At 37.5% G+C, this 25,300-nt stretch overlaps 1 protein-coding gene across 1 annotated transcript; it reads right to left on the minus strand.

Annotated features, from left to right (window-relative positions):
• Positions 1 to 5,827: 5,827 nt before the first annotated feature.
• On the minus strand, positions 5,828 to 19,783 carry LOC146056750 (glutamate receptor 2-like). The gene is made up of 3 exons (XM_083168433.1): positions 19,578 to 19,783; positions 17,855 to 18,225; positions 5,828 to 6,059 (listed from the first exon to the last, which is right to left on the minus strand). Exons 1-3 carry the CDS (start codon positions 19,767 to 19,769, stop codon positions 5,843 to 5,845), a joined length of 780 nt encoding a protein of 259 aa, XP_083024559.1. The 5' UTR covers positions 19,770 to 19,783; the 3' UTR covers positions 5,828 to 5,842.
• Between the last annotated feature and the right edge of the window lie 5,517 nt (positions 19,784 to 25,300).

The following is a 25,300-nucleotide window of genomic DNA, read 5'->3' on the forward strand; positions in this document are numbered from 1 at the left end:
TAATATCAACTTGGACAGAATGCAGTCCCCTAGAAAATTCTCAGATAATAATTAGATTTAATACTCTATGGATGCAGATCTTTATCATTTGGCTCACACACAAAAAATGAGTGATCCAGCTTGACAAGCAGAAATACATACTTCCAAAAACACATACTATAGATTATTATCAATGTAGTCCTTTAGGGTAGTGATTTCTTGTTCCAAAAAGCAGTTGAAGAGCACGCAAGTGAAAGAAAGTATTAGACCTGTAGGATAATTAGTCTGTAGGATAATTATATCAATGAACCATGTGGAGCAAGTGTTTCTTCTATTTATTTTTTTTATCACAGACAACCGAAACATTGCAAAAGCATCTAGGAATTGCATTGTTATTTACAGAACAGAAATGGTAGGAGATTTCTGAGTTTTTAAGTAAATCCAACAAATACTAGGGCAATATTTGGTAAAATGAATATCCATAATCATGAGGACTTTAGGAGATTAAAGACAGCCATGATGTGAATTCGGTGGCTCGTTGCAATCACCGCAGGTTCTATTCTCCATCTATGGAGGTCATGGACCTCCATGAGGTAGAATAGCCCCTGTAGGTTGGATCCCAACTGTTTGGCATTTGAACAGTCGGGATTCTGATGTCGGTATTATGAGCATCGAAATCCTGACTGGCGGCCATCATCTGGCACTCAGAAATGTGCAGCATGAATTAGGTAATTGTAACATAGATGTAGACATAAAAGTTTTCTGCTAGAACATGTTTCCAGGTGACACAAGAAAATAGCATTTTTGCTTTCTTATGCAAACCTTTTCTTGATCTGAAAATTGTATCCTTATGCCTCCCAACTGTCTAGTTTGGTTCAGAGTCATAACTCATAAAATTATTTAATATTGGGTTGACCAGAAAAAGTTGCTTTTGCCATGATTTGGTGGAAGGTTGCCACAATCACATTTCCAAGGTAGTTTAAATATACAGTAGATTCAGTTTTCAGAGAAACTGATGTATTAAAAGCTATGGTGGATAGCATCGGAGAAATTAATAAAGATTGTGTAACTTGCAGCTCAGCCATGGGGGTCTGTGTAATAGACATCCAGTATTGATGAGTTTGAGTTAATGGAACCAATGCAAGTTTTATGAGTGCAGTCATGACCGAAGTGGTATCAAATGAATAGCCTGATTATTCTGTCACAGAGCTGCACTGAAATGCAGAGCAGAGGCACTGGATTTTTAGTCCAGTCCAGCCAAGGATTCCAATTGCTGAGAAGTTCCAGGTCCAAAATTGGTACCATAGCCACAGTGGTTGTCTAAATGACTGAACTTGGCAAGCAATTGACCAAGGATATTGATACTGAGCTGGAGTCCCTCAGCTTTCAGCAAAAGGCATATTCAGGAAAGTAGTGTTTTGTGGTCTGAATCTAGATAGTCAGCCAGCAAAGCAAAAAAACTTGGAGCAACATTTATTAAGACCACTTGTGCATCCATATATGGCTCCAGATTTCAGGGATTGGTTGCAAGCAGAAAAGATTCAGAATGCACAATTGTGAACATTAACGTCTTCTAAATTAGATTTTCTGATAAACAGTTCCTGTTGTGGCTCACTTACAGCAGCTAAATCCCTATAATAGAATCCACACGATTTGTGATGAAGTGCTGCTGAGACCAACTGCGTTTTGCTTGGGAAGGTGTGATACTAGGCATATCCCATCTCACATTGGAATTCTGTGTCCAACCTATGTCAATGTTAATGATTTATTTTAATAATAATAATTTTGAATGTGATATTAATAAATATTATCCATTTGAGATTTAAATTGTGGCAATTGTGCTCTCTCTTCCTTTGTGACTATTGATATTCCATCTCAGGTCTAAACAAATCATTACCTCCTTAGCAAAAAAATTTTTGTATGATATCACTTTTATTTCAACTACAGTACAGTACTTGCACATTTAGGGAGAGCTCTTGTCAGGCCCATACACACTAGAAGATTATCTTTCTAATTTGGCTGGTTGGGATAAAAACCTAGAAATTTTTGGGAACAAATTACAATCAACCAAATATCCTTCTATACTTTTCCTCTGATATTTAGCAGTGATAGTTGGGATTTGGATTCTGCTATAGATTATTATTATTATTAGTATTATTATTATTATTATTAATAACTGTTGATCACTGAGAAATTCAGAATGGTCAATTCATTCTCATATTGATATATATATATATGTATATCATCATTATCATCATCATCATCATCATCATCAGAAAGGACAGCTAGCTGCATAATGGACATTTACAATTAAAGCATTGTGACTTTCCATAAATTGGATGAGTACACCTGCAGCAACTGCCAGAATATCCACATCACAATTCTAAAGTGGTGATTTAATGCAATGTTGCCTGTTTGGAAGGTCATAGATGAAGAACTAGTCAAAATACTACTGGTGTTGTATTATCAGTTATGGTTCCTCACACTACTGTACATCAATAGTAAATTATCTAGACTGGCAACAACATTGCTATACTACTGTTTCATGACCATCATACACCAGCTATAAGATTATTCACAGTGTCTAATTGTAATTTAGGATGTGCTTTGTTTTAACCACTGTTAAGGCTTGACATATGCAAAATTCTGACTAATGCTTTTCATATGATTTGGTAAAGATAATTTATTTTTAAATCAACATGGTCTGTAGCCAGACCATTTTAGGGGTGCAATTTTCATTTTTTCCTTTATTCTCTGTAAAGTAACTGGCAGTCAATACAATGAACCCTTTGAACCCAAAAAGGCCTATATCTCAAAAACTGTGGGGTCTCATTAAAAAAAACTATTGATTGTTGTTGGTTGTTGTTAATTTTTTCCTTTACTTTTTTTGTGCTGCGGACCTCAAAGAGTTAATATGGATATTATGACTTAGCAATGATAAGTGCTAAAATTAAAAAAGTTACACAGAAAGACTAGTAAATAGCACCACAACATTTGCATTTTGTAATAGTAAAACAACTGCAATCAAAACATGAATTAATTGGTTAATATCAAAATTCTAGCATAAATAATGCTAATGCAGGTTGCGTAGTACAGATAATTGAATTTAGGTACTTAAATTGTAACGCAACAAAAAAAAAAGTGTAAGAAAGGTAACACTGTTAAAGGTAACAGAATAGTCAACCTCATTGCTCGAAAAAGAGATTTTTTTTTATTGTGTTCTACAATGCGTTCATCAAAAGTTTACTGTATCCTGACAGTTTACTGTGTAACAAAAGTGTTTAAAAGAATTCATTATATCAACTGAATGTAGGTAGAATTAAATTGACAATGGCTTCGCTGCAATTTCCAACAAAAAGGGAAGAAGCAAGCTCTCCACACCAAATGCTTTTTCTATAGAAAAAAAAACCTTTGATGTATTGTTCCTCAGCAACCTGACTACTTATCAAACATTTGTGACCTTACTGCACAACTACATCACACTCTATATCGAATGACACATAAACCATCATTGTGGGGAGGTTGTCATTGCGGAGTACTTGCTCTAACAAAAAAATAGCATAGCAAATTAATTATATAGATACTTATTATTGTTACAATTTGCACAGGTTTTGAGCACTTTTGGGATTTGCTTCATGTGTCCAAATGTGGTTTTAAAGTTCTGTGCTGATTCACCTACTGTACCCCAACAACACTGTGGAACCAGTGTGGTCCCAGGTAGTTTTAGATTGCACATCCTGTATTTCAATACATTTGTAAAGATGTACAGAACCACATTCTGCAAAGTAGCAGTGAAACAACAGAACCAAAACAACCTAGATTACATTTTAAGCTATGTGCAGTGAATTATGGCACAGCAACTTGCCATATTTTATTGAACACCTTTAAGGGGGAGGGGACAAATGTATAATGTTGAAGTCTGTGAGATGCCTGTATTCAGGCTTCATCATTCTGACAGCAGTTCACAGAAATTGCCCCCAAAGTTCAAAATGACAAAACTTTGTAGTACTACAAAATAGATATTTTATCACAGGGTGTGGTATGAGAAGTGACATTCAGAATGTTGACACTAACATGTTGACAGCCATAATGTCGGCATGGTCAAATTCATAATGTTGACATGTACTTTAATATATAGAGATATTAAGGCTAAGAAAGTAGGTTAAAAGGCAACACTACATGCACAAAAGAAAATTATGTGACACCGGAGAACTCACACAATTAGGTAGTGTACATATGTGGACTGTTATTCATCGATTACGAACACTTAATGAGAGGTATTATCTTGTATCTACTGCATTGAGTGAAATTCAACATAAATTGGAATTCGAGTGAATTGCAGCCAACAGAATTTCTGGGCTGCTATCCACATTAAAATAGCATATTCAGAACAGAGAGCATAATGATCTATAGAGAAAATGCATATATTTTTAATAATAGATAAACCGTTTCCTGTTTAATTGACACCAATGACCTATAATTTGCATATAAGTAAAATGCCCCCCATCAGTGATGCTCTTCACAAATGACAAACACACATATTGTATTATATGATATGTGGCTATTAAATAACACAACTGTACTTGCAGTACAGTGTTTCCCAAACTCGGTCTCCAAGTACCCCCAATAGTTCATGTTTTCCAGGTCTTCATACAGAATTTCAAGTGAAATTATTAGCTCCACCTGTGGATCTTTTAAAATGTGTCATTGATACCTGTGCACCTCCCGGGTGACTTGGAAAACGTGACTTGTTGTGGGTACTTGAGGACCAACATTGGGAACCACAGTTGTAGTAAATAACCATACCACATGCATTAAAAGTGAGTGGGGGAACATAGAACTTGGACTTTCTCAAATTGGTCTTTGCTAGTTGCAACTCTATTGGATATAAGCATGTGCCTCCTTTCCTCCCAAGTATGTACAGATGGAGGCAGCCTTATGCATTCCATCCCAGGCACACCAATCGCCGCAGTGTGCTGGGGATTCTGGCGTGCGTCTCCAACTCTTGCGCACCCCATTGCCGCTAATGGGCGTGCAAGGCTCCTAGATGCTCACGCATGCACTGGTGCGACATCCACCAGATCGGAGCATCTGACGTGCCAGCGGCAATAATAAGGCTGGCTCCATCTGTAGTACAATGTTCTGCGTCATCAGAGGTGGCAGAGGCTGAGTGCTCTGTTTAGAGAGCAGAGCTTTATTGCATTCAAAAAAACAACTTATACATCTGCAGTTCCAGGAATGGCTTTTACCAAGGAAACAAAGAAAATGAAGAACACAGAGTTAAATATAGTGTGTGCTGTGTCACTGTGTTTGTTACTTTGGTAAAGGTGGGCAGCAAACAATTGGTCTCCAGCTATTTGAATACATACTACACAGTGAGCTTACTGTTAACAGGAAAGTATGTTTAAATGGCTGTGGATTAAAAAGCAGGGTAACCGCGCACAACCTACCAAAGTAATTCAAGTGCTTCATTCAGCCCCCACATAATGACTCATGTTCCCTGTGTACTTGGATTTTCTTTGCGACAGAATTATTGAATGTTCTCTTATTCTCCAAAAATGTGTAGGCTGATTATAGTGTAGGCTACCATAAAGCATAGGCAGAGGCTGATAACTGTATAATAGTCAAATACATGACAAAACTACAGTACCTTGTTACATATGCATTTTATCTATCTATCTATCTATCTATCTATCTATCTATCTATCTAATGTCTCACAATTGAACACCAATGTAGTTTTCTTTCTAAAACATGTAATGGCTTCTGTATATGCAATCATAGTTTCAAGCGCAATTACTACAATGTTAGAATGTCATTTGAAACAGATTAGAATACAACAAATAATAACTGGGATAAATGTTATTAAACATATCGTCTTACCCTAAAGAATTCCTTTGTTGACCCTGAATCCAATGTCCCATATGCAATTTCTGTTTGTTTGGAAAGGTCTTCCGCACTTTCAATAGGCGACACCATCCGTTCGACGGTAAGGAAGGCAGCTAAGTTAGCCGTGTAGGATGAAATTATTATCAAGGTAAAGAACCACCACACACCTCCAACAATGCGACCAGATAGGGATCTAATAACAAGTATGAGATGCAGTTTTTAAATGAAATATATGTTGATACTTTCATAACAAGCAATTACATTTTTTGGGTAGTAAATTAAAAATGTATAACACAGCAATATATTATTGCACCTTAGTTCCAATCTATGGGTTCTTTTAGTGACAAGAAAATGAACTCTTACAAAGCTCTATTCATAGAAGATTGTAGGTAGCACAGAATTCTTAAACATATACTGCAGACCGTACCATTTCCGTTATTCTTGAACTTTCTTTTTACAACTGATGATGCTACACAGGGTGTAGTCAATATGTTTGAGAACAGATATCTTGCAACGCCAGTAATATTGCAAACAGTAAATCCCATTTACAAATGCAAATTAAAATACAGAAACTGCACACTTTAAATGTGGCTGAACATGATTACTAACAGTAACAGCAATTACTATCTGATATCCGTGGCAACCCTTAGTGCATCTTATTCTTCCCAGCTTGCAGCCTGTATAAAGGTCCCAGGACATCTTCAAGATGATCAAGGCATTCTTCTCCTAACTGTCCTGACAGCCAAATCCCCTCATTGTGATATCACAATGCCACATCTCTGGGGGCAGAGCTTGTAGAGAATGAAAAGTTGTCATGCTACAGCTCTGGTTTCACCTACCCTCTAAGAACAGATACAGATATGTCCCCAATTAACTGCTCCTGGGCAGATAGTTTCAGGGCTTTGCAAAAACATCTCACAATAAAAAAAAAATTCTATAGAAAACTAGCATATGCACCTTCATCAGGTTATTTTGCATTAGCAAATTACTCAAAGCCACTTTGTTATGTAAAGCCATAGAAATAGTTAAAGGAGGACCCATCTAATGCACATTATATAAAATATTTTGGACATTTACAGTACTAGTATCTAGAGATGTGCAGGCTCTGATTTACTCTGATTTACTCTGATTTCAAAGCAGTATCTTATTGGCTATCCCAAATCACATGACAGTTGTTGACAGTTGATAGCCAATAAGATCCTGCTTTGAAATCAGAGTAAATCAGAGTAAATGAGACCCTGCACATCTCTACGGTATCATTTCTAATGAGCTGTACAACAGCAGACTACGATTTAGTATCTATTTAATGCAGCTACTGTCGTTTTCAACATATGTAGCTCTTTAAACTTACAGTACTGTAGATCTTTATGAAGTGGATTATAGCAGTGGCTCCCAACTGGGAGAGTGTATCTAGAAGGGTGGCAGATTGGAGTTTTAGAAATGTTAGTGTTTAGTTATTACTGTATCTTCTCAAAGTGTGAGGGATGAGATGGAACCTGAAGACAGTATCAATGTCCTTTAATGCTTGTGATTTATTGTATCTAAGGTAAACTAGGTTCATCATTTATGAAACATTGTGAAAGTTTAAACAAATGAAAAGTGTAATAGGCAGAACCTTCATTTACTGTTTTCAAGTAAAGTACAGTATATACAGTCCTGATTGCAGCTTTGGGTTGTGCAGACATGCTTAAGAAAGTATTTATACATACTTTATACATAATTAAATGTGCTGTATACTAGCTTCTTCATATGACAGCATGGAGGCAAAGTGCACTTAAAGCTAATGGCATTCTGTGCCCTTAACTGTGTTGTAGCATCTCCATCCTGGTACCTTGGCGCGTTAATTGCATTTAAGTCCTGGGGACAACCAAATATGGATGAATACATAGAATTCTATGGGATCTGGAGTTGCTATAGGTAGGTCTTTTTAAGATCAGATTTGATTATTTATCGTGTGCACGGATAATGTAACACATCTGTATTCCACATGGTTTTTAAATTTTACTTTGGAAATATTTCTAATTAGAATATTTAATTAATGAAAAAGTCTTACTTAGTTATGAAGAATGTCCTTAAAAAAGCTATTCAGTAGGAGGACCAAATGCCATAACTAACTATACAAACAGTTGAATATTGTGTAGAAATGATCCCTGCTGCATTATATTTTTTACTTTTGATCAATATACTACATAGGACCTACTGTATCTTTCCCCACACTGTATATATCTATTTGGTATGATGGAGGATCACTCTTGTACTAGATCTGGGTCCCTGAGGGCAAACTTACTACATTGTTTATGACAATGACCAGTGATATACCAATTTTGGATTTTAATACATAAGTATGTTACTCATCATTTGGTATAATTTTTAACTTTGACACACGAACGGGCAATATTTGGTATACCACCCAGGGACACCAGTATAACACAATTAGTTAGTATGCTATTATTAATAATATCAATTGGGACCAAGTAATGTAGTTTACTGAACATTTTTCTCACACATGGGAGAGCTACACTGACACCTTATCCACAGGAGTCAGCTCTGGAAATATTTCCAAAATACTTTATAGTACTAAATGCTTATATATTGCAAAGCCCCCCCCCCCCCATGATTACTATCAACACCCCCTTCGCTCCCGCTGGTTCTAGCCAACAGGTGCGAGCTTGGTTTTCTGACTTGTTTGTCGACATGTGGATACTGATTCTTAATTTTCATTATTACTTGTATCTGAAAATTATATTTGTATCTTGCATATTACTATTGTCATATTTAACATATATTATTAATTTTACCCTAAATGATTAATGTATTCATGCTTCAATAAAGAAGAAATTGTTTAACAAAAAAATAAAAAAAAAATAAAGCTGTTCATGTCTAAACTATACATTAATCAAACATTTATACATTGCCTTCATGTCACAGAGTCTTCTCCCCATACAGATAAGAGCATTCTAGGATCTATTTCTGAAGAACTTATTAGTGTTTTCTACTATTTAATAAATGGGACCACTGATTCCCCATAGTCTGTCTTTGTTACACTCCCCATAGCATGCTATAGGGATTGCAGTGGCTGGTCTATTTATTTTAAGATGACATTATCCAATTGCTATCTATGGGGGAAATGTGAGGCTAAAGAGACATTACAGGGCCCCCCTCTGGGTTAAGTTCCAAATGACCCATATTGCCTGAAGTGGAGCCCAGAAATTCCAAATCCATATTGCTGTGAAATTATGGCAATAAAAAATGGTATTTTGCATGGGACATTTAATACATAGATCCCCATATTATATATTGGAAGTACAGTATAACATTCTGCTATAATGTGAATTAGGCATTATATAATTGCATAGCTAAAGAGATCAGAGGCATATCTATAATGGAGATTACATATGATATAGGCATCACACAATAAGGTAAGATACAGTATTTAAATATCACTGGAGCAAAAATATATGAGCCTGTTATAACAGTAACAATTTTTATTGCCATCTTGTTTGTAATGCTGTAACATGTAGCACCGCGTTTAATGTGTTATATTAGTAATTGCTGTTACCTTTATTTTAGCGCTTCGAAATTAAATTGCCATTTAACTAACCTTAGCAAGCAGTTAAAATTATGATCAGGGCAGGCAAGCTATATTCTCTCCCTCTTCTGTCAATGTACGGTGGATTTAATTATAGGTCATGCTGTTGTCATGACAACTAAAGTATATATTTAAACATTATTCCTTTTCTCTTGGTATGTGAGAACAGTTCAGATAAAATATGTAATACTACATTTACTGTATGCTGTATACTATACATGTAATGACTAATAGCTTAGATACAGATAAAACCCAATTATTCCACTGATTTTAGTCTAGCATCAAAATCCGGCATATCTTACAGTAAAAGTGCATACACACTGTGCATTTTTGCCCAGCGTGTATGCATAGCAGTGAAGGAGACAATCACTGGGTTGATAATCACTCAGTGCATACACGCTTAGCAATTTTCACCGTCCTATTGATTTTCCCCGGGGTGGACAAATTGCCATAGCAGGCGCTATGGAAAGCCATCCACCCCGCTGCTCATCTGCTGGTAATACATTTGGATGTGTCCACATTGTAAAAATAGTCACATTCACACATGCTTATTATCAAAGCTTATTTTCTAGACTGTTAGCTCCTGAGAGCAGGGCCCTCTTCCCTCTTGTTGTCAAAGCCCTCTTCTCTTCACATTTCACTGACAGCTATCCCATACTCAAACACTTAACGACCATCTTCGTCCACATACTCATCTCCATCTTTGGCCACCAGCTCCTAGTAGTACATTGATCATGTTCTCACTACTAACATCTAAGCTGTAATGTGTATTAAATTGTGGTGATCTTTTTACCTGTACTCAATTATTGTAATTTATTTACTGTAAAGTTAAGTTTTGTCTCCCTGTACTGTTCCATTTTATGCCCTTTGTATGGCGCTGAAAAATACTTGTGGCGCCTTATAAATAAAAAAATAACATTATTAATAATAATAAGCATGTACAGTGCATAGTCATGCACAATACACTCAGTAATTGGGGCTACAGTATGTTCAATGTTGCATCATCCTCATTGTGTCCACACAGTGAAAAAAACAGTGCATGATGTGTAATACTGCAAAGCTAATCATTTAATTTAACAAATTACATGTTTAACACTGCACTTTACTTGAGATAGTGATAGGGGCAATTGATTGACAGTGCTTTGGGGAAGTTGCTTTTAAGGTTGCTCCATCTTCTCAGAGATACAGGCATGAAAACACTTACATAGGTGTGGCATATGAATTTAGTTACCAAATAACCTAATATAGTTGAAGTCATGTGTAAAAGAGCGAGACTAATGCTGGCCACACATCAGACCAACTTTCCTCCAACCATCCAACCAGTTGGTTGGACTGAAAATCTGGTACTGAATGGAAATGCAAATAAGTAATTTGCTCACAAACTCAGGAGAATGGACAAAAACATTCAGTGAAATTGTTTAAATCAAATAGGTCCAACTACAGTACATTGTCTGAGTGACAGTTGTTGTCCATTTTCCGATTTGGGAAACAAATGACTTAATTACAAATTACATTTGCTCCTATCCAGTACCAGGTTTTTATTCCATCCAATCAACTAGTTTGACAGTTGAAGGAAAGTTGGTTGGATGTGTGGCCAGCATTAGATTGCCAATAATTATGGCTGGTACTACTCTGTATTTAGAAATAGAGATGAATGGTGGGGTGCACTTGGCAGGAGTCTTACCATGTCTAACGAGTCTTAGTGACAAAGGAGAATTCCAAAGGTGGTAAGAATTGGCCCCCATAGAAACCTATCTGGGATGATTTTTCAGTGGAAACATGGACATCAAAGACTTTGGTCCCCTTTACTGTATTTACATTTAGGGGATGCTTAATACTCACAGGCACTCTAAAAAAATGTTGTTGTTTTTTTTTTTGGGGGGGGGGGGGGGGGGGGGGAATATCCTTAAAATATTCTTTGATAAGTAGACCTGTAATACTGCTCAACTTGGTAATGTTTTATACGCATCCATGTCTAAGGTGATGTCATCCAGGAACTCAAAGGCAAACATATCATCATTATAGTTCAAGAATGGTCAGCCAAGCAAAGTATAACAGATGAGGAAATATGGATCAACTGGCTGACCTGACAAAAGTAAGATAAGATAGAAAACTTGATAATGCACAGTAGCAACTATTGAGTAGATGCTTGCTACCAGCAGTGAATCGATCTGGTGCTTTGTCATTTTCATGGGCTTATATTCCAGGAACAGTTCTGGAACAGTATTTTAGACGATAAGGTAAATGATAATCATTACTTTACAATACAGAGTAACATATTTACCCATTTTGTTTTCCTAATAGGAGAGTGCCTTGTACCATGACAATGCCCATCCACTCTGCAAACATGGCTGCTTAATCATTTTATATTGTTAGCCATGGATCACAACCTTTCAGACACCAATGCCTGAGATAGTCTTTATAAGTTTTTAATTGTTTTACGGGAACCTGACAACAACACATAGTGACCCTGATTCTAAGCCGCAGGCTTTTATGTCTGCTTTTTTTCCCTATGGCTGCGACATTGACTCACTTTCATATGGTAATGTCACAATTACCCAAATTAAGTTGTAAATCTGTGTGTCTGAAAGTGAAAGACTATTCTGTCCAATGTATTAGTGTGTTCACAGACTCAAGTGTCATCATTAGTTAGCACTTGCACCAGCCCACTGCTAGGTGCAATAGATCTGCAGTAACAGGTTTCCCTTCTCCATATACAAAACTCATATAAAGCTGCATATATGCGCCTTCAACACTCCTCTGACACTCCCACTGGAATCAGTCACTTTGTGCGACTTGATACTTGCTGCCCAGTTTCCATAGCAAAGATAACTACAGTATTTCATGCATCCATTCACATAAAATGCAGTACACACGCACATATTTGTAAGACACCATACTTTGTGACTCAGACACATGCGCAATTAGCACAAAAAAGCGTCCATTTTCACAGATGCATCTGAATCATGCACAAGAACATACTACTTGTATACAGAATATACCCACTGCACCCAACATCATTGATCTTAAACTCTCGGAACTGCAATCCACACTAACATAGGGCAGCAGTGCTTAGGAATAACTTTATATCTGCACTGATAAAGCTTTAAAGATAAATGTGTGGCACGAAGATCTAACTCAAAATGCGATCACAACCTCAAGCTGGAAATAAAAAAAATGGGTACTCTTTACCTAGCACAGCGCCCACGATCTTGATCGTGGGCATCGTGAGGTAAAAAATCGCGTCGGTCGCGTTGTATGCGGGCTAAAGATGCCCGGACGCGACGCGACCGACGCGATGTCCACGATTTCCCATTGAAAACCATGTTAAACATGGCGGACACCTGTGAAGCCCGCGAGGGGACGCGTTTACCTGTGAAGGTATCCGCGTGCGCTCGCCACGCTTCGGGCTCGGTGGCTCGCTGCGCTCGCCACACTATTCTATTCTCAACTCCACGCCGACGTGGATAGTAGGGCATGATAAGGTCGGAGGACGCGTACCGCCGCCCCTCGCGGGCTCGCTGCGCTCGCCACGCTTCGGGTTGACGTTGATCGTGGGGTGGCGGTAACAATTGGGGGGGCCATTTCCCAGTCAAGGTTGCCTATTTGGCCTCTGTGGCCCATTTAACATTGTTTCCTATGGCCACATCGGGTCCATTGAGGCATTTAACAGTAAAATCGCGTCGGTCGGGCCATTTAACATTGATTGCTATGGGAAATCGGGTGCATCATGTCGCGGGCATCGCGGGTACATTTATGGCCGGCCGCGACGCGACCGACGCGATTTCCATGTTTAACATGGGTTTCAATGGGAAATCGCGGGCATCGCGTCAGTCGCGTCGCGGCCAGACATAAATGTACCCGCGATGCCCGCGATGGGCGCCGTGATAGGTAAAGAGTACCAAAAAATGTATGCAATATATATATATATATACACAATATGCTGACCCTATGGGACATCTATTAATTCAGCAAATTTTTAGGACGTTCCTTACAAGGGACTTACTGTAAGTCATGTTTTTAAATAAAGCAAAATAGCAAGAAACTGGGTAAAAGCATGCTGCACTGCAGATGAGGTGGAGAGATTTAGATTTGCGTCAGGATCTACGAGGCAATCATTTACAAGCAAAAACGTCTTAAAAATACATCCGCGTTCGGCCAGCATCCATGATCTCCAGCGAACTCGGACAAACCTCACCCGCCGTTGGGTGAGGTTTGTCCAAACTAAAATCTATATTGCACTTTAAAAATAAAGCTGTGGGCTACATGCAAAAGCAGGCAGTATTTATATTTACAAGTGTGCTGCTGAATATAGCAGTTTACTGTAGCGGCACCGTGATGCGAACAAAGCTCCTTCACATCAACAAAGTGAATGCGAAGTGGGCACATGTGCTCACCAGCTCCAGTTTACTTCAGTGGCGTAGAGGGAGCTGTAAATTCCCACTCTCTCGCTATGCTGCGTCATCCTTGCACAGAAAACATTAAATGTATTTGCTCCACTTGCACTGTGTCATGGTTTGCTCCAGACACCAAGTTAGTTACTTACATTTTCCTTTACTTACAGACATGAATCAGTCCTTAGATCATATTTCTAGCTAAAATGCATTAAAACGTTGTACTTCTATACATACTTATAATGGAAGGTCATTCCAGACTGCCATAAGCTTTGAAAAATAAAGTATAACATAATATTCCTTTGCGCAAACCAGAATATAAACCAACAGAAAGATGACATACAGTAAACTCCTTTGGAATAAATGATCCTAGTTTTACAATATCTGTATATAAAGCCCAGATCTTACTTCTGAAAACACAGAAAGAGCTCAGTGATGATTACTACACCAGAGCATTATCAAATCCTGGTTTGAGCCTTAAAACTTGCTAATGCAATTTTATTATTTGGTAACACCAAGGTCTGGAGACTAATCACTGCAGGCAAATATGCAGTAGAGCCGGCTGATAATTATAGTGATACAAAATGTAAGTGAAGAATAAAGCAGAGAGACATTTCACAAAAGGAGCTGTCAGGAAGATGCCACGTAGAAGCAAAAGAATAATTACATTGGCTTTCCAGCTATTCCCTTAGCCTAGAGGTGTTTAATACTGCATGCCCCTTCCATGATAATTGTGCTTTGTCTAGCACTTTCAGGTACATCATTTGAGGCTTTATACTAACTCTATACCAGACCTTCAAACTTAAAGACAATTCTTAGTTGAAGGATAAAAACGTATTAAAAATGTGTTTTGTGAAACATTTGCTTGACTGCGTAATAAAATGCATGTGATAGTCTCTAGTAAATCAAGCAAAGGAGGTAATAATGTTGTCAGTAATACAGAAGAACTATATACTGTATTATAGTTATAGATATATCACAAGTATACATACAGTAATTTCAGTCAAAGCAGATATGCCACTGCTATGGGGCCAGAGGTACATTGCCCGGTAATTGTTTCCAATATAAAGGCCCCCAGATATAAAACCCATGACTGGATGCACACACATGCCTAGGCCCCTGATAATGCCCACAATAGTAGAGATGAGTATTGGAGATGATTGCCAGCACACCTATCAAATTTTACTCTGGTGCTTGATGGTTGTTATGTCTCTATATGACATACAAAGAACTTTCCCTAATGTACAGTATATCTTTTGTTTTGTAAATTAACAGTGCAGTTCATTAACCTAAAGTAATGTACCTTGTGTAGTGTGGGTATACAGATGTGTCCTCATACACTGAGTGTCTTTACACCATATAGCATGAGATGCCCGGAATGACTGAGATGCTCCAAGATGAGGAACTGAACATAATTTTAGATACATTTTGTGTCTTAGTCATATCACAGATGTAATGCAAAGTCTCTCTCAGTTTACCAGAGCACTTTTTACACAGATCACACACATGTACAAATGTCACAGGCTTCAATGGTCAATGTGGGTCAGCAATGTGGTTCTACCATTTCTAGTTGTTGCTTTTATGTAAACGAAATGCACATATTTAAGAAAAGAGCTATATGTACCCGCGAGGCATAAAGATCCTTGTGCGCTGAGAGAGGCTATGGTAATGGGTATATGTAAAATTGTCACCAAACTGTAAGTACTGTGCATACTGGTTTTATTTTCCCAGATGCTGATTTCAGTGTTTCTGTGGCAGCATGGGTTCAAATTCTTGCAACTGTTTCAGTCATGAACCACAAAGCCGGAAGACAGAGGGAACAGGTACACCTTGAAAAAGAACCACGGAGGTTCGAAACGCGTTGGTGCAGTTCCCTTTGACTACATCTAAGGAGACAAAACGGCTGGTGGAACGGAACAGGACGTGGATTGGAGGTGGACAATGAACAGGGGGCCCCGGTAAGACTTGTTCCACTTATACTCTTAAACATCACTCCATCCAGTCCCAACCGGTTCCACACAGCCAAAGTCTCATACACAATTATATTTGTTTTTAAAACTGTATGTTTTAATAAAGGATACTTGTTTACCATTACAAGAATCCAGAAATCATTTTATGGGATTAAGAAGAAATCTAGCCATAAGTGAAAGACCTTGATATATGCGCTGTGACATCTATTCTGTCGTGAGTACATAGCAGAGGGGGAAACCCCAATCTATATCATCTCCTGAATCAATACGGAATTCTTATATTGTGATATGCGATTTATACTACCACTTGTGTGAGTGAGATTGTAAGGGGGAGATACCCCAACAAATGAATCCACATTTAACGAATCTGATCACTGTTTATATTAAAGTGTGATTCTTATAACCAGACAGGATTACACGAGGAGCTTGGCTCTCTCTTTCTTTCTCATTTCATAACGAAACCGTATCAAGGGGACCCTTATCGGGAGTTTCCAGAAGCTTCAGGGGAGTATCAACCTCTTATCCAATAGCGCCTCTATTTCTATTCCAAAAAAACTTTTTTTCTTCTAATGAACCACAAAGCATCATAACTTTGTTGACTTGAGTCCCTAAAAGTGTATACTAGTGTGAATGTGGCTTGGATGACAGGTGGTGACCATGTGCAAAAATAATTAAAAATGGCAAGTTCTGAAACACACAGTATAAAATATACAGTATAATATATGATAATTACTATGCTTCTTGGTTTATACCCTCAGCAGTTACAGAAAGTCACTGTATATTAATCAAGTATTCACAGGAACAATAAAACCAGCCTCTATCATTAAAAACAGGTGTAGTATTAAAACTGAAAATCTTGCCTCTCTATGGGCCAGATGTATCAAGCTTCAAAAGTGATAAAATGGAGAGTGATAAACAGCCAGCCAATCAGCTCATACCTGTCATGTCACAGACTGTGTTTGAAAAATGTCAGGCAGGAGCTGATTGGTTGGCTATTTATCACTTTCCATGTTATCACTTTTGAAGCTTGATACATCTGGCCCAAAATTTATGTGGTACAAATATATTTATATATTGACAAACGTATTACCCAGCTTGGATACTGTACCTATTAATTCACCTGGTTAACATACTGAGCCCAATATATAATAATGATGTACTTTTCTGTAGTTCGTCATTACAAATAGGCATACAATACTACCTACATACAAGCAGAGTGCGGATCCAGGTTTCTGCCGTCACCTCATAAAAGGAAAAGAGCGTTCTTCTATGTTAAAGCTTTGTTTTGGCTTTTTATGAATTTTCATTTGTTCCCCCACAACTACTGTATGTATAAAATGAAATTATGGAATAGAGTCTATTGCCTAAGATGCATGTATCTCAAACATTTATCTCCTGCCCTGAAACGTTTGGGGAGATAAATATAGAGAAAATGTTTCTTAAGAAACAGAATGTATCCATAACGTGACACCTGAAGAATGTACTGTAGTTAAAAAAAATTCCAAAAGTGATATACAGTATTACTTGAAATTTGTAAAAATATGAAAATAAAAAAAATTTGTATGTATAATGTTAATGGAGAACCATGCTTGTCTTTGTTATACTGTATAAAACTGTAAAAACATTGTATAATATAGAATCTCTCAAAGCCATGAAGTGCAAACTGTATGACCTATGACCAACAAACTTAAAATTCACCATCCTTTGTTCCCATTACAGTTCCTATTGCACTGTAAAATGGGAATGCAGCAAAAACACGGTACCCCTCCAAGAAGGCGGGAAATGATCGGAACCTTGTGCATTTCTGTAATCTTTACATGGTGTATATAATTTCACGAGAGACAATGTATATTTATAAAAGGTATCTACGCTGGCTTTAACATTATCATAGATTTGTAGAAAATAAAAGTCGGCATAAAGAACTTAATGGTTATACTGCAATATGAAGTGTTTCTTCATTGCTGTGAATATATATGCACCACGGCATCCGCTTCAGACCAAAAATGCACAAAGTAGAAAAAGATGAGTAACCAACCTTGGCGAAATATCGCATCCTTGCTGCATAAAGGCACCAAGGGAAAACCAGAGACTATTAAATATCCCAAACTCATTAGATGATTCGTTACTTTGTGTTTCTCTTCCATCTTCAAATTCCTCAGTATGCCATTCGTATGGACTAAATCTGCTGACCAGGAATAAAACTACACTGACCCCAATATAAGCAAATACTATGCACATCCAGATCTCATATGCTAAAGGATCAAGAAAGGAAAACACTCCTGGTTTTGACTTCTGGGGCTTCTTGATCATAATAGATATTCCCAAACTCATGAACGGTTTTGAAAAGTCAATCACTTCTTCTCTCACCAATGTTATAGTTAATGGAGCAATTGCAATATCAGCTTTCTGTAAAACAAAATAAAGTAATTATAATTACAGCAGTAGTACCACCCTGTTTCGAATGGCAAACTTTATTATTTGTATATTACAGTATAGCTGCTTAAAAGAACTTTTGCATACTGTATAGTGGATATGCTATCGAATACCCCTTTCAAACTATAATCCTGGGTCCGATCCTGGATAATGGATCGTGTTGCAACCCCTCATACAATGAGGCATGGACCCAGGAAAAAATGTGGGAGCTTGTCAGTGTGATTTGGTGTCAACCTAGCTCATAAACAAGATCAGGGTCTCTGCACATTCAACCGGGTTGACCTTTCATATAAACACACAGCCCGAGTTATACAATTTATTTATGGTCCAAGGCTCTGAGTGAAAGGGGTATTAGACAGAGAATACAATATTTACATTTAAAGGTTTAAGATGATAATGATCACCAACAAAATAAATTAATATAAAAAAAGATTTATAACACAATACTATGCTTTACAGAATATCTTCTATTATTTAATATAATACACATATTTAAAATCGATGACTCCATACAGATCCATAGAGATCCCTCAGTGTGGTGGTTATTTTGCTCTTTTTGCTTTGTATATAGAGTATTCCTGTACTGCATTTGGCTATTTAGGGTCACAATTTTAGCCAGCACAGGAATGACACCCGTTTATATATATATATGTTACTGCAAATACAGTTATATGTACATATTTGTTCCTGATGTACAGTATGCTATTTGTGGATAATACAATATATATGCATGTACATTCCCGGAACAGTAGTACTATTCATCCTTTCTGACTATAACAATGTCAGCTGTCAAGGTTAAAGAGGTGAAAGAAAAATTCTGATTTATGTTAGGACAAGAAAGAGAAGATTGTCTTTTGTTTTATATGTAATTGTAAATCTTGGCCGCAGGAAAATGTTTCCTCGTCTCCCTTGGTGCCATGTGAAGTATTGTCATCACAGAGTTTAAACACAATATGTGATTAGTTTGTCAATGCCCTGAAAACACCGAAAACAGAGATATAGCCAAGAGAATTGAAACCAATTGACTTGACCATATCATTCATGTGTCATTTATTAAGTTTGCGGTTTATTGTATATTGAAAGAATATATATACTGGTTAGTTTGCAGTTATGACTTTTGAAAGTTGAGATGCACCCCGAGACTTGAGATTCGTATGGCTGTTGCTTTCTCTACTTTGCTTTATAAAGAAAATATTCTACGCGTATTAGAGGCAAGTCTAATAATCACTGTTTTCAGATTTGCTTATGACCTATTGCCAGGAAATTTGATTGTACATGTTTTAAATGAAAATGCATTTGGAAGAAAAATTACAAATCATACTCACTCCATAAACTAATTCGCCCACCATTCCATTCCATATTTTTGTTTCTGCATCTCTTGCTCCATACTTGCCATCTCCTACTATTGTCAGTTTGTACTTAAATCCACAGTGCCTGGCAATTTCAGTAGCCAAATCAACACAGTATCCTTCATAGCGATCATTCCCTTCAAACTGATCTGCATTTTTCTTATACATCACATATGGGGCTTCCTAAAAAAATCACAGTCATTATTTAACAAGTAGTTCCATTAATGTGGACACTGCACATTAACCAAAACTAAAAGTATAGTATATGTGCAAGTAAACACTGGAAATAATAATGAGTAGGAGTAAAACCAAATGCATACAGTCTTTTGGATGTGGGTGCACCAGAAAAGATCCCTCTCCTGTGAATATGCTTCCATAGGCATAAACTGGGTCAAACTCTGAAAAGTCATAGGTACAGTACATATTGGTCACAGCGTAGTCCCCATTGATAATAACGTAAAATCTACTTCATCAGACTATAGCAACAATTCCTAGAATTATGCAAAAACTTTATAAGCAGACCCTAAGACTTATAGTAGAATAACCAGTTTTGATTTGTTTCAGAAATATTTTATTTAAGAAAAAGTAATTTGCCAATGTATATACGATGCTGGATTGAAAAGTAATGCCTCCATGGCTATAAGTTTTTTTATTTTTGAACACATTTGAACACTTTTTTTAAGTACATGATAACTTTATCCTCTATGTAATACACTATTCCCTTTTCAACGTAGGCCCCAGCCCTTTCCACACATGTGCGCCAATGCTTGACAAGTCAGGCAAACCTATCATAAAAAAAGCTGGTGGTTGCTGTCGACCCTTAAGGTGCTCTTTCATCTTTGCGAAGAGGTTTGCAGCGTCTGCAGTTTAAGGAGGTTCTGCCACACCCATCGTACATCCCGGTCCTTGTGCCCTGCAAATTTCACCTTTTCCAAAAGACAGTACGATAACTAGCTGTCCCCGTGAAGACATTATTTAACCGTAAATCGTTTGCCACTTGATTCATTCTGATTGAGTCCCTCAAGCTGCCTGGTAACTAAGCCAGGCTTTGATTGGCTGGTGGTTATCAGATTCTGATCCATTGGAGAGGTTGCGCTAGTGAATATTCCAATGAAGGTGCTGCCAATAGTATGTATCATATCATCATGAGATGGGATTAAGTTTAATATCCAAGTGATGAAAAGCTTTGCTTTTCTATACTTGTTATATCAACACTGATTTTCATAAAGCTCTAGGAGGTAGCCAAGAAAAGGGGACAAAAACTATGTTAACAGTGTTGAAATATGTGATTGCTATAGTTGTAACACTGTACTAAATGGTGTGAAGTGGTAACTGTACTTTTCTCCAGTGAACACGGTTGATTTCCACAGAGATTTCATTTAACACTACTTCATAAATAAACATCTAAGTGACGTTTTTAAGATTGCATTTGTGCGTGGGTTGTCTATTCTCTATCAGCCCACACAATCCCAGTGATTTACAAATGGGCTGCATCAATTGTGTTCTGCTTGTGTTAAGTAACCAAGTGTAATTATATAGTACAACAGGAGAAGGGAGTAATCATTTCAAAGTTTTGTGCCTCTGTGGTTCTGAAAACAAATCTTCAAAGAGCACTAAGGGCCTTATTCTTAATTTACTCCTTCTGGCAAATTCCATCTTAGATGGACAAAACCATGTGCACTGCAGGTGGGGCAGATGTAACTTGTGCAGATAGAATTAGATTTGGGTGGGGTTTTACTTCAAAGAGCACTAAGGGCCTTATTCTGATTTACTCCTTCTGGCAAATTCCATCTTAGATGGACAAAACCATGTGCACTGCAGGTGGGGCAGATGTAACTTGTGCAGATAGAATTAGATTTGGGTGGGGTTTTACTTCAAAGAGCACTAAGGGCCTTATTCTGATTCACTCCTTCTGGCAAATTCCTTCTTAGATGGACAAAACCATGTGCACTGCAGATGGGGCAGATGTAACTTGTGCAGAGAGAATTAGATTTGGGTGGGGTTTTACTTCAAAGTGAGATCTATATTGCAGTGGAAAAATAAAGCAGCCAGTATTTTCCCTGCACAGAAACAAAATAACTCACCCAAATCTAATTATCTCTGCACATTTTACACCTGCCCCCCTGCAGTGCACATGGTTTTGTCCATCTAAGAAGGAATTTGCCAGAAGGCGTGAACTAAAATACTAAAATAGGGCCTTGCGTAACAATTGGCACGATTCCCATTTTGAACCATTGCATAGATATACTATATTTTCCTATTTGTCATTTGGATCATGCTCTTCTTGGTGACTGTTGTATTATGTGGGGGGGGGGGGGGGGGGTTGGGGGGGGGGGGTTTCAAAACTTTCTGGACTGTGTTGCACACTGGGACTGAGATCATGGGTTTATACCAAGAAAAGGCCTGTTTGGTGTCAGTATCCAGGTTTATGTGGATTTTCCCCAGATATTTTTATCTCCACCACAATGCACAAATATACGGATAGATAAATAAGCAGCACTGCGCCATACAGTATGTGTAGCTAAAAAAATACTGAGTTTCTAGTCAACAAATGCAATATCTATTTTAATATACGTGTAGCCAATGCTGCCCTGTCTGTAGGTGGGTACACTCAGATACAAACGTAGAGCCGCCATCTAATATCGGGTGATTGGCCTAATGATTGTATTGGTGTCTATATAGAAGTGTTAGCTGGTAAAAATCTTAAAATGTTCCTGCAATGGTTGAATTGGGAGGATGCATTGTATGTGCAGTTTAATATTTAATAAGACGATCTCTGGATTCTATAGAAGAAGTTACAAGCTGACCTTTCTCAATGTGTATGGGGGTCACAATGATCGGAGTGTTTATTTGATCTGCTAGTGCTTGGCATAGCATGTACCCACCTTTACAAACATTTTTAAGGAACTGACAGCATATTTCCACTGGATCCTTTAAATGCAACACAGACTTTTTACTCACATACTGTACCACAAGTATTGGCCAGATGACACATTGCAACCTTCTATTTTTACACAGGATACAAAGCCATAAAGGTCAGTTATGCATGATAATTGCATGTTAAATCATGACAAATTTGAAAAAGTCACAAGCATATGGAAATTCCCCATGACACCAAATGTAATTATCTTGCATAAATGCCTAAACATCACTGTCATGGTTTAATTGCCAAGTTTTATTTAATGAGTCATTCTGGAAATATACAAATTTTCCTTAAAGATATGTTTGCCATTTTCATACTGGACTCTGCTTAGAACTTTTAACTATTTTAATACCGTATTCACCATCATGTTATTTTAATAGTCTGTGAAATGGGAATCAGAAATGCACATAAAGAGACACATTTATACATCAAAATACAAGAAATCCCTATTGTGCCACACAGATAAGGCAGACATTTCAGTGTCTTGGCGCTCCCCTTCTCCTCCCAACGTTTGGACTGGTTTGCTGAGCATACATTTCTTTATGCAGATGAACTATATATATTGACATTGGCAGCTGTTAATTATATGGTATTTTTACTTGATTCTAAAGGCTAGACTTTAAGGATTCAGCTACCTTCCAGGACACCCTCACCCTGATTTACTCCTAGGAATCCATTATGGTGCTTTGGATTATTTGGGCTCTTCCCTGCTCTGATACTCCTATAGCTCTGCCCTGGAAAATAGGTTGAGAATTTCCTTTTATGCCTCTTCAGAGACAGGGAGGGAGAGGTTCTAAATATTATCTCTTTGATGATAGAGTTCCTTGGTTTTTAGCTCAGAGTCCATACCAATGTTGATGTTCTTTCTTCTTCTGTCTCTGTCAGAGTTACTTGTTACATCCCTCTTAATAAACTGGTTTTGTATGGTAATAGACCTAACTGACTGAAGCAGAACAAATTCTTGCTTCTCTCTACTTCCTTGATTACTTCACTTCTTCCAATTTACTTCCATCTTATCTCTCCCTTATAGGTAACCTGTCTCTTTTATTTGCATCTTCTCTTCTTTTTCTCTTTCCAAGTTCTTAATACCTCAAACAAAAATGTGATTTTTGTACCATATGTGCTGCTTGGCATTTATTGATGTACCTTGTATATTGCATCACTTTTATTTGTATAAAGATCATTTGCATTAAATATTTTATAAAATGTACATGCTCTTCATTTCCATAGTAGATTATGGTGTTACCAAGGTACAAAATTGTACCTATTTCCCAGATTTACTCCTACCTCTTGCCCCTATTTACAAGCTCCTTTCCTTGACAATATAATGTGTCTCTCCTTTAGACAGAACATCTCAATTGGCTATTTTAATTCTCAAATACATTCTTCGGGGGGGGGGGGGGGGTTGGGGGGGGGGTTTCAAAACTTTCTGGACTGTGTTGCACACTGGGACTGAGATCATGGGTTTATACCAAGAAAAGGCCTGTTTGGTGTCAGTATCCAGGTTTATGTGGATTTTCCCCAGATATTTTTATCTCCACCACAATGCACAAATATACGGATAGATAAATAAGCAGCACTGCGCCATACAGTATGTGTAGCTAAAAAAATACTGAGTTTCTAGTCAACAAATGCAATATCTATTTTAATATACGTGTAGCCAATGCTGCCCTGTCTGTAGGTGGGTACACTCAGATACAAACGTAGAGCCGCCATCTAATATCGGGTGATTGGCCTAATGATTGTATTGGTGTCTATATAGAAGTGTTAGCTGGTAAAAATCTTAAAATGTTCCTGCAATGGTTGAATTGGGAGGATGCATTGTATGTGCAGTTTAATATTTAATAAGACGATCTCTGGATTCTATAGAAGAAGTTACAAGCTGACCTTTCTCAATGTGTATGGGGGTCACAATGATCGGAGTGTTTATTTGATCTGCTAGTGCTTGGCATAGCATGTACCCACCTTTACAAACATTTTTAAGGAACTGACAGCATATTTCCACTGGATCCTTTAAATGCAACACAGACTTTTTACTCACATACTGTACCACAAGTATTGGCCAGATGACACATTGCAACCTTCTATTTTTACACAGGATACAAAGCCATAAAGGTCAGTTATGCATGATAATTGCATGTTAAATCATGACAAATTTGAAAAAGTCACAAGCATATGGAAATTCCCCATGACACCAAATGTAATTATCTTGCATAAATGCCTAAACATCACTGTCATGGTTTAATTGCCAAGTTTTATTTAATGAGTCATTCTGGAAATATACAAATTTTCCTTAAAGATATGTTTGCCATTTTCATACTGGACTCTGCTTAGAACTTTTAACTATTTTAATACCGTATTCACCATCATGTTATTTTAATAGTCTGTGAAATGGGAATCAGAAATGCACATAAAGAGACACATTTATACATCAAAATACAAGAAATCCCTATTGTGCCACACAGATAAGGCAGACATTTCAGTGTCTTGGCGCTCCCCTTCTCCTCCCAACGTTTGGACTGGTTTGCTGAGCATACATTTCTTTATGCAGATGAACTATATATATTGACATTGGCAGCTGTTAATTATATGGTATTTTTACTTGATTCTAAAGGCTAGACTTTAAGGATTCAGCTACCTTCCAGGATACCCTCACCCTGATTTACTCCTAGGAATCCATTATGGTGCTTTGGATTATTTGGGCTCTTCCCTGCTCTGATACTCCTATAGCTCTGCCCTGGAAAATAGGTTGAGAATTTCCTTTTATGCCTCTTCA

Source organism: Crinia signifera, unplaced genomic scaffold (assembly GCF_055691185.1).
Source record: "Crinia signifera unplaced genomic scaffold, ASM5569118v1 HAP2_SCAFFOLD_881, whole genome shotgun sequence".
In the NCBI taxonomy this organism is placed as follows: Eukaryota; Metazoa; Chordata; class Amphibia; order Anura; family Myobatrachidae; genus Crinia; species Crinia signifera.

Bases quoted from the DNA above. Each gene is read 5' to 3' on its own strand.
- LOC146056750 (XM_083168433.1), bottom strand. From the start codon at position 19,769: ATGTATAAGAAAAATGCAGATCAGTTTGAAGGGAATGATCGCTATGAA. The intron at 18,226-19,577 runs GTGAGTATGATT...TTTGTTTTACAG, and splicing joins TGGGCGAATTAGTTTATGGA to AAAGCTGATATTGCAATTGC. The intron at 6,060-17,854 runs GTTGGTTACTCA...ACTTGTTATTAG, and splicing joins GGATGCGATATTTCGCCAAG to ATCCCTATCTGGTCGCATTG.